We start from the raw sequence: 10,672 nt of genomic DNA on the forward strand, positions 1-10,672 counted from the left end.
CATTGTTCCCTTTTAAAGGTCATTCTCGTCATTTACTCGATTATGATCTCGTTACGATAAGTTATAGAGAAAATGGGAAAATTTTGATCTCTGTTAAGGGAAAATTTAACTCAAGGACAGAGCTCCTTGGTTTCGTGTTTGTATTAGTTGCGATAAATGATGGGTATTAAGTATTTTTATGGCACGTCTTAAATTCAATTCTCAACGTTGAATAATTACACGATGGTGGATAGAAAATGTTAAAATGTTTTTATGAATTTTTTTAGCCCCGGGGGTTCTCATTGCTAACCCAAATTGCTCCACCATTATTTGTTTAATGGCTGTCACCCCTCTCCATCGCCATTCTAAGGTTGGCAATTTTTTTTTTTCCTTTTTTTCTTTTGTGATTTTGGATGTTTTGAAACTTTTTGAAGAACGGATCCTCAAATCGTGTCCGTTTATCGTACATCGTGCGATCAGTTTTTGTCAAATACTATTCATATTTAATTTTAAATAAAATTATTTAAAATGATTTATGACTTCATGATATACGATGAACGAATATAATTTGAGGATCTCGTTCCTTTTTGAAATGGGTTTTGGTTGTGGAGCTATAAAGTTGATTGCTTTGCTGTCGTTATGAGATTTTTGTGCATTTTTTTCGGGTTTGTTTTGAAATCGGGTTTTCTTGAGTTTGTTTCTTTGAACTACAAAGTTATTTGTTTTGGAGTTATATTTGGATTTTATATGTGAATTTTTAATTGGGGTTTTGTGAAATTAATCGAGTTACATTGGGTTATGCTTTATGAATCGTTTTCATGTAAAACGAATGGTGGTTAGCACGTATCAGGCTGCTAGTGGAGCTGGTGCTGCCGCCATGAGAGAGCTTGAGCTGCAAACTAAGGAGGTTTCTTATTTACTCTCATGATTTTGGTCGTCTTTTTTTTTTTTTTTTTTTTTTTTCTCCGGTTTCCGTTTTAAGTAATGTAATTTAATTTCTATATAAAGGTCCTGGAAGGGAAGCCGCCGACGACTAAGGTATTCTCGCGGCAGGTAGGTCTATTTGTTGTGAATTATTCAAGTTTGTTGTGGAAATTAAAAGTTTTTTCCATGATGCATCATTGAACCATACGCTTGCCTTTGCCTGTTGCAGTATGCGTTTAATTTGTTTTCGCACAACTCGGCAGTTCTTTCAAATGGATACAATGAAGAGGAAATGAAACTAGTCAAGGAGACACGAAAAATATGGGTTAGTTTCTTTACGATTTTCATCAGTCAGAGTAATTTAATTGGAAAGCAGCTTGTAAGTTTGGAGATTCTAATAACATAGGTGTCTGTATCATTTATTCGTTGTCCATTTCCTCAGAGTGACAATGATGTCAAGGTAACTGCCACATGTATACGAGTTCCTGTCATGCGGGCACATACTGAGAGTATAAATCTTCAGTTTGAGAACCAACTTGATGAGGTAATACCACAATGCTGTTTTTTATGTAGTTTTAAGGCATCAATGACTTTCGCCTTACAAATCTTCAGTTAAGCATTGCATGACGATTTGTTTGTCTCTTGCGATTTTAGGCACTCTTGTATCCTATATAGTGAAGTAATGAGACATTCTTGAAGGTGTTAAGATGCCTATCTGAAATTTTATCCCTGTTTGTTAGCCATATGTGTAAGAATATGAGTATGAGATAGAGAAGTTTTAGGACCGGCTATAGGTGTTCAATTAGATAGAAAAGTCTTTGATAGAGATTTTTACTACTTATGTGAACGGGCTTAAATCTCCTATTTTACTTGCAAGAATCACAAGGTTATTGTAGTATAAACGGATTTCGCAAGGTCATCTCCACAGGGATTATTAAATAATTCGAACTAATCAGATTCCATTTAATTATTGTAAAGTAGAAATTGAAGTGATTGATTTTATAACCTAATTAAAATAAAAACGAATTTAATGAATTAAAATAAACAATCTGCAATATTAGGACTAGAGAGAAGAAAACAGTTATGAGAAAATCAAATTAAGAAACCACTAGGGTTCCAGCATCACCTAGCAATCCTATGAATTTTTACCCATTACTTATGATCTATACATGCTACTTTGAAGGTTAGATTTTCCTAATTCATATTCTACTTGGAACCTCCAACATAGAACGTATATCTAACATGCAACCCGTCCGGACGTTCGGATCAAATCTGAACATGAAAGACTCATTATGCTTTATGAAAATCCTTTGAAAAACCATGCAATCCTTAAGACGTGATATTCATCCTAAGTGAAATTACAATTATTAATCACAAGAAGCCAGTGTCAATTTCAGGGAACCTTCCGACCAAAATTGCATCAAATTACTTTTCTAAAAATCCTAATGGTGATCAGGCATTAAAACAATTAGATAGTTTTTATCCCGGTGATTTACAATTCAAAGTACGCATGCAATCAATCATAAGAAATTAAATAAAAATCACATATTCATGCTAAGGCTCAAGGCTTCGCCCTAGCAAAAGAAATTAGTTCCGCATATTCATAATTGAAATCATAGAAATATCTATTAAGAAAAGGATTGAAAACACCTTCAAGTAGAAAATCTTCAAAACCCTAGCACTTCTCTCTGTCTCCAATATTGCATAAAATAAAGCGTCCAAAAATTGTAGACGGCCAAGCAATATATTTGCTAAGCCACCACACAAACCCTAATCCCCCTAAAGACAAACATAACCCTAAATTAAAATAGTAAAAATTCGTCCAAAATCTGAACAGCCACGTTTTGACCATAAGCTGCTCCAAAACTGGCCCAATATAGCTGGATTTAATGTTTGGAATATTCTGAACACTTCTTCAGAAGGCCACGAACCCATCCGAGGTCATCTTGGGCTCCAAAAACGCAATTTAAGCCCAAAAACGTCATTTTCTAGCACTGCGCACTGCTTCTTTATTTTATCGCCAGAAAATAACCGCTTGGTGAAAAAATCCCAAATTTTGATACGATCAAGCTAAGTGACTCACGAACGTTCTCCAACTGGAATTACTCCAAAATTCGTCCATTTGATCCTGTTTTGCTCCATAGGAAATCGAAAGTCCTATATTGAAAATACAATTCAAAGTATCAAAATTCTTCCAAAATATTAACCAAAATATACTAAGATTAGGGTAAAATATATAATATAAAATCTACTCATCAGTCTTGTTAATAAAAGGAATGCTAATCCTTTTTAAAGAGGGATTTTGTACAACATTGAGATCAGAACAAGGAAACAAGGCATTTGTTTCCTATATGGATTTTGATAGGGAATCCTAATAAGTTATGGTAAAGATTATATGTATATATAGTAGCCTCTCTTCTCACAGTACGCTCAGATTTTGGACTTAATCCTATTTGTAAGTCGAGCTCTTGATAATCTGCTAGAGAAGAGAAGGCACACTGAAAGCTTGCTGCTATGGCTTCGGGTTCTGCAACAGGTGCAGGTATGTTCTTCTTGCTGATTTTCTCACATACATAAACTGAATATTTCTAAGTTGTAGTTCATGTTTTGGTCTTGGTGATTATGTTCTTTAGTCTTACAATATGTTCATGCCTGAGGGACTCAGTGCCAAGCATTATTGAGTTTTAAATTCCTGCTGAATTTTCTGACGGTCTTATGAATTTCTATTTATTTACTCTTTTTTTTTTCACGTCCAGGACACAGCAAGGGAAATTCTGAAGAAATCGCCTGGACTGGAGGTTATTGATGACCGGACAGCGAATAACTTCCTACACCATTGGAGGTGTCAAACAAAGGCGATGTTGCAGTAGGCAGAATTCGCCGTGATGTGTCCCAAGAGGGGAACTATGGGTAAGGGTAACGGTACAAAATGCTCTCTTTCTAACTGTATATTTCGACAAGCCACTAATGGCATTTTTCTACGCAGGTTGGATATCTGTGTCTGCGGTGATCACAAGGGAGCTGCACTTAATGTTGTTCAGATTGCCGAGATGTCGATATAGTTAAATTTCAAGGGCGATGTGTTTCTACATAAATCTATTTGAGAGGTGAGATGAAGTGATTTGAGTTGATTCTGTTTTAGTCTTCAGATGTAGGCACATGTTCAAATCGAGCAAATTAAGGCAGTTTCATTGTTTATTTTTGTAGAATAAGATATTAGCAGCCGACCTCACATAGTAAGATACGACTTTATTATTGTAGAATAAGATATTAGGCTTATCAGTAATTCATTTTCAAGTGCAATTGTTAGCATAATATCCTTCCTTCTAGAGGGGGAATTTTGTTATAATGATCTTGTACTTTAAGAGAATATTTCACTCTCTTGCTTTTTTTTTTCTCTGGACAAAACTATTTTCTAGACCTCTATAATGTAGAGAAAGGGATATTTGAACATGGGTGTCAAGCACACTGCTCAAGCCAAAAGGCCCAACCGATGTCCGCGTTCTCTTGCTTTCTTCAGGCATATAGAATTGGTGATGCTCCAAAGTAGGTTATTGACTCCTTTCGGAGCAAGTACCAACTTTCCAAAAAGTACCCTAAAAAAATTTCTAATGCTTTTAGACATCCTCACTCAATCAACTCAATCAAGTATATGCTCTCAACCTTGCTCACCAAGGGCCAAAGTACCCTTCATGGGAGGTATTTGCCCATATCACATTTGAGATTCTGGAAAGTTATTGGCCAAAACTTCTCCTTGGGGCTGACCTTAGGATTGGTCCAAAACTTCCAGAAGGTTCTTGGCCGTATTGTTCAATTCATCATTAGGAGCCCAATTAAGAGTTAATCACCCTGTAACACCAATTTGATTTATGAACTTTTAAGTACAAAACTATAAAATTCAAACTTATAAAAATACAAATTATGTTACATGCAATCGTAATAGTTGAAATTTATTGCATGTGGTCCAATATCCTAGTGGATACGGTGTCGAGTTTCCACCTATACTTCCAGGTTCGAAACTAATACAGTTGAAATTTACCTATGCTGAGTTGTGAATAAAAGAAATAGAATGACAGAAATCGATTATGCCTATACTTTTTGGTGTGGGTGCGATCCCCATCGTTTTCTTTCATTCTAATAACTAACTATCTCACTCACTCACTAATATCGCAATACTATATAAATGACAAGAATAAAACAATCCATCATCATCTTGCTACGTGTCATCGTGTAATCTTCACAATATGAGGATTTGCTGTCGCTGCGAAGCAGGAGATCATGACACTCGTTATTCTACACATTTGGCGCCTAACAGGAAGACAGAGAGGAAAGCGTACCTAGGATAACTGGGGTGACAAGGTTTCTTCTTTTATTCTGCTACAACTGCAACAAGAAGTTAATTACAGTGCATATGATGGACCTATATATATACACAGGTGAGCTTCATTGGCTTTGCTCCTCACAACAATACAGCAGCATTAATTTTGTTGGTAAAAATCTCAGTGCTCATACATATTTCAAATTCAAGGTACCACCCTTTTTCTAGTCGATAATTCTATTTGGACATACAAAAACCGAAACTTTTTAATAGGTTGTGTTAGCAAGTTAGTCTTTGTGTGTCTAAATATCGTTACTCTTTTCTCATTTGCAGCATTAGCAATCATTTTATTGTATTTCCAAGTATTTTATGCATAGGGATATTGCAAAGAGTTCGTAGTTTTTAATTTCAATTTGTACTTGTGAAACAGCAGTTGCCATCAATACTATCAACATGGTTAAGACTACAATTCAGTTGTATGGATTTTCCTCTGTCGAATCACCGGAAGCAGTGAAGGCGTTTCTGGAGGAATACACTGGAGAAGGAACTGTCTCTGACGTGAAGGTTCGTCCCCCAAATGATGGAAAATCAAGATCATCCGCCATAGTTGAGTTCACACATGCAGAATCTGCTGAAATAATAATCCTATTAGCTGATGATCGATATCGTCGCTTGTGGTACGGGGACTCTTACCTGAAAGCTAGGAAATGGAAGGTTGATAACATTGAATACAGCATGGGACTTGTAAAGCTGCACTTCGGATGCCTGGTTTCCGAGGACCAGTTTTCTGTTCTTTGGACAGCACCGGATGTTCAAGTCAAGTTTGGGACAGAATTTAAGAATATCTACTTCTCGTTCTCTTATGATTCTGCTGCATACAAGCTCGAGGTCTTCACGGAAAGTATTAGCCAGATGGAGCTCCATATCGAGCGTGATCAGCTTAGGAAGTATCTTCTAATCCAGGTTTGTCAGTCACATTTTCTCAATTTTCCCTCTCTTTAGTACAATGATATAGCTGAAATTTGTGAACCATTACTTTACACTTTGCTATGAAATGTACGATTGTAACTTCAAATTTTAGTTAGTGATCAAAGTTTATAAGTTGATTAATACAAAAGTTTAATTCACCCTGCATAAAAGATTCATAGTAACTTCTGATCCCACGTTGAATATACAATCTGTCATCTTTATTATATATAGCATAATTTACTGTGTAATGTGTGACTCTCAGAGGAAATGACTAACATTTTTTCTCTACCTTTGTTCTTTCTCTTGCCAGTTACTTGGCACCCCTCGGATTTTTAAGCAAACATCTGCCAATGACTGGGTTCGAGAAGTTGACTTCACTCCATCGTGCTGCATTGGCCAATCTTCTGCTGTATGTTTGGAACTTCCATATGGTTCTGTGCTTCCAAATCTACGTGATAATTTTCTTCATTACCAAGAAACTGAAGGACGCTTCGCTTTGGAGATAGGCAACCCTTTCTCCTGTAATTCAGATCTTGTTCCTATTGTTGGTCCACCTGAAGGCATTAACTTGCCGTATAAAATCCTGTTCAAGATCAATTCCTTGGTTCAGCACGGACGTGTTCCAGGGCAAGCACTTGATGTCACTTTTTATAAGCTAGTTGATCCTAGCACAATAAGAATTGACTACATAGAGTGTGCCCTGGACAAATTATTTCGCTTGAAAGCGTGCTGCTATGATCCTGTGAGTTGGCTTAGTGAGCAGTACAGAGACTACATGTCGTGCACGCGAATTCCTGAAACACCTGCTATCTCCTTAGATGATGGAATGGTGTATGTGCACAGGGTTCAAGTCACACCATCTAAAGTTTATTTTTGTGGTCCGGAGGTAAATCTTTCCAACCGTGTTCTACGAAAATATCCTCAAGATATTGATAATTTTCTTCGTGTTTCTTTCGTGGATGAGGACTTGGGTACGATACATTCGAAAGATTTATGTTCCCGTCCGCGCACAAGTAACACTTCTGCAGAAGAGGAAGGGAGGACGAGAGTTTATGAAAGGATATTTTCTACTATAAGAAATGGCATTGTCATTGGTGACAAGAAGTTTGAGTTTCTTGCCTTTTCATCAAGTCAGTTACGCGAGCATTCAGTGTGGATGTTTGCGTCAAGAAGTGAGCTCAGCGCACAAGACATTAGAAATTGGATGGGGGACTTTAGAGACATCAGAAATGTGGCGAAATATGGTGCTAGGTTGGGCCAGGCTTTCAGCTCTTCCAGGGAGACTTTTAATGTCGATAGGGATGAAATCGAACTCATTCCTGATGTTAAAATCGAAAGGAGTGGATTCAAATATTGTTTCTCTGATGGAATTGGGAAGATATCTGCTGAATTTGCTGAAAGGGTGGCAAGAAAGTGCGGGAGAAGTTGTACTCCATCAGCGTTTCAAATTCGTAGAGGTGGCTATAAAGGTGTCGTGGCAGTAGATCCGACATTGGCAAAGAACTTGGCACTGAGGGAGAGCATGTGCAAGTACCAATCCAACAACACAGCACTTGATGTTCTAAAATGGAGCACGTACCAGCCTTGTTTCCTCAATCGTCAACTGATCACCCTTCTGTCCACCCTTGGAGTCCCGGATCATGTCTTTCAGAGGAAGCAAAGACAGGCTTTGAATCAACTGGAGGGCGTTTTAACTGACCCATCAAGAGCAAAAGAAGCACTCGAAACGATATTTCAAGGGGAGGTCACAGACGTTTTGAAGGAAATGCTGTCGTGTGGTTACAAGCCGGATGCAGAACCATTTCTGTCATTGACGCTACAAGCATTCTGCGCATCCAAGCTCATGGAACTGCGGACAAAAACAAGGATATTTGTTTCGAATGGAAGATCAATGATGGGATGTCTGGATGAAACTGGAACGTTGGAATATGGTCAGGTATTTGTGCAATGCTCTCACCGCGTGATTTCCACTGGCAGTGCTCACAGCAACACTACTTCGAGCGAAGAGAAGTTTGTTGTGGACGGGAATGTTGTAGTTGCTAGAAACCCTTGTTTACACCCGGGAGATGTTCGTGTTCTCACAGCCGTGGACGTGGCGGCATTGCACCACATGGTGGATTGTGTAGTTTTCCCGCAAAAAGGAAAGAGGTATGTCAACTTTCTCAAATCTTGTAGCTGATGAAATTTCAAATTCGTTTTGGATTGCATCTGCATATTAGTGTTACTCTGTTTTACAATAATTTGTTGCCTTCAATTGTGTACGTACTCACTATTATTTTTTTCTCGCTGAATTAGACCGCATCCTGATGAATGCTCAGGAGGAGATTTAGATGGAGATTTTTACTTTGTTAGTTGGGACTCAGATCTAATTCCACCTCGGAAAGTTCGACCAATGAATTATACCCCTGCACCAACTATTGAATTGGATCACGACGTTACAATGGAGGTATTACTCAATTTATTAAGTACAATGTAGCCGCTTATCGCTTATCGTTACTAAAAAACATATTCTACAATCGTGTTTCTACGTTATTCACTTAACATTTGGTGTTCTATGCTGTTTGTTGCAGGAAGTTGCAGAGTCGTTTACAAACTACATAGTGAACGACATGCTGGGGATCATTTCAAATGCACATGCTGTCTTTGCAGACACAGAACCACAGAAGGCCATGAGTGCTCAATGTATAGAGCTCGCCAAGCACTGTTCCTATGCTGTCGACTCTCCAAAAACAGGCGTGGTAGTGGAAGTGCCGCGTAGTCTGCGTGCCAAAAAATATCCGGATTTCATGGAAAAGGTTGAGAAACCTACGTATGAGTCCAGACGTGTGATTGGGAAGCTTTTCCGACAGGTGAAAAATGTTGAGCTTGGATCGCATTCACATTCAGGCTCAATTAAATCCTTCACCGTGGAAGTGGCTGGGAAGTTCTATGATCCTGACATGGAGGTAGACGGATTCGAAGCTTACATCGATGATGCCATCAACTGCAAAAGGGAGTATGACTACAAGCTGGGAAACTTGATGGATTACTACGGCATCAAAACTGAAGCAGATATACTAACTGGGAACATCACCAGTGTGTCGAAATTTTTCAATAGGAGAAAGGACTTGGAGACCATTAATTACGCTGTAAGGTCACTTAAAAAGGAAGCTAGGACCTGGTTTTATGCGAAACAGTCAGATTCCAGCACCGATGTCGATGATGTATCCACAACAAAAGCGTCAGCATGGTACTACGTCACATATCATCCTCGTTACTGGGGTCGCTGCAACAAGGGAATGGAAAGGGATCATTTCCTCAGCTTTCCGTGGTGTGTTTTCGACAAGCTGATCCAGATCAAGAGGGAGAAAACAAGTACGAGGAATTCTTTTCATATGTCCGATCAAAGCGGCGTCATGCTTGACAAATTCCGAAGCATGCGTTTTCTGCTGTGATTATGATTTGTAATTTGTTATGTTTTTTTTAAGCTGTTAAAGTTCATGTAAGTACGGCTATCAAGGGTGCTACTTCCCTTGTCATTTGCCTCGGTTTATTTTAGTTACTTTCTGACTGATTGTAAAATTACATTGTCATTAGCATTTCTAAATTTTCATCTACATTTGTTATTCGCAATCGTGTAAACATTGTAAGCTTCCTTTTTGCTGAGTCGAATTCATTCAACTCTCGAAATTTTTCAAGCGCTCAACTCTTGCAGATCTTTTTTCGGTTTCCAGTTGAAGTAATGTAAGTTTGCAGATGTTAATATGGATCATTTATTCGCTGTCCATTTCCTCAGAGTAACAATGATGTCAAGTTAACTGCTTCTTGTATACGAGTTCCTGTCATGCGAGCACATGCTGAGAGTATAAATCTTCACTGAAGTGTTGCATGCTCTTGCGATTTTTGGCTATCCTTGCTTTTCGGTAAATTGGAGCTAAATTTTGACGGCAAATACATGGGAAGATTCGGCCCAGGATTGGCCCATTTGGTTCAAAGTGGAATTTGGCTCGTTTGTGTTGCGACGTAGAATCCATTTTTAAATCCAAGTCCGATCATTATCTTTATTGATTGAACGAGTTTAGAATACCATTTTACGTATAAAATATACATGTCATGTGCTTATATACTTCAACAATACATCTATAATTTCAACTAGCACTATTGTATATCAGTATTTTTTGCAACGTGTAAGTAAGATATTTCGTGCTTGGACACAGTCACACAGCCATGATACCTAATTATCATAATTGTATTAGAACGCATCAATATTGCTCGTCTAGTGGGGAGCTGCACACAGAATTGCTCCTTGGAAGTCCTTGCTGGGGAAGTTCAGCATGTCGTCTTTTATTGAGGTCACCTCATGGAGTCAATCTCTCACTTCAATATGGGCCAAAAAGAAAAAGCATAGTTCACCCAAAAAAAAAAAAAAAACAAGTATCCACCACCACTCCCTGCGGTTCACAAGACTAAATGTTAGTCAAAAATACAGAATTTAAAGGGTAA

The 10,672-nt window shown here is 38.1% G+C and overlaps 1 protein-coding gene and 1 pseudogene across 2 annotated transcripts; both read left to right on the plus strand.

The window, feature by feature from the left end:
* The first annotated feature begins 711 nt into the window (after positions 1-711).
* Positions 712-3,965, plus strand: LOC114820597 (uncharacterized; annotated as a pseudogene).
* Positions 3,966-5,357: 1,392 nt separating this feature from the next.
* LOC103452278 (probable RNA-dependent RNA polymerase 1) lies at positions 5,358-9,795 on the plus strand. 2 transcript variants are annotated; one of them, XM_070811171.1, is made up of 5 exons: positions 5,358-5,431; positions 5,652-6,184; positions 6,501-8,338; positions 8,486-8,636; positions 8,761-9,795. In XM_070811171.1, exons 2-5 carry the CDS (start codon positions 5,675-5,677, stop codon positions 9,622-9,624), a joined length of 3,363 nt encoding a protein of 1,120 aa, XP_070667272.1. In that variant the 5' UTR covers positions 5,358-5,431; positions 5,652-5,674; the 3' UTR covers positions 9,625-9,795. The 2 variants fall into 2 exon arrangements, with proteins under 2 accessions (XP_070667272.1, XP_070667271.1); XM_070811170.1 differs by having other exon boundaries at positions 5,655-6,184.
* Positions 9,796-10,672: the final 877 nt, after the last annotated feature.

Source organism: Malus domestica, chromosome 13, assembly GCF_042453785.1.
Source record: "Malus domestica chromosome 13, GDT2T_hap1".
Taxonomy (NCBI): domain Eukaryota; kingdom Viridiplantae; phylum Streptophyta; class Magnoliopsida; order Rosales; family Rosaceae; genus Malus; species Malus domestica.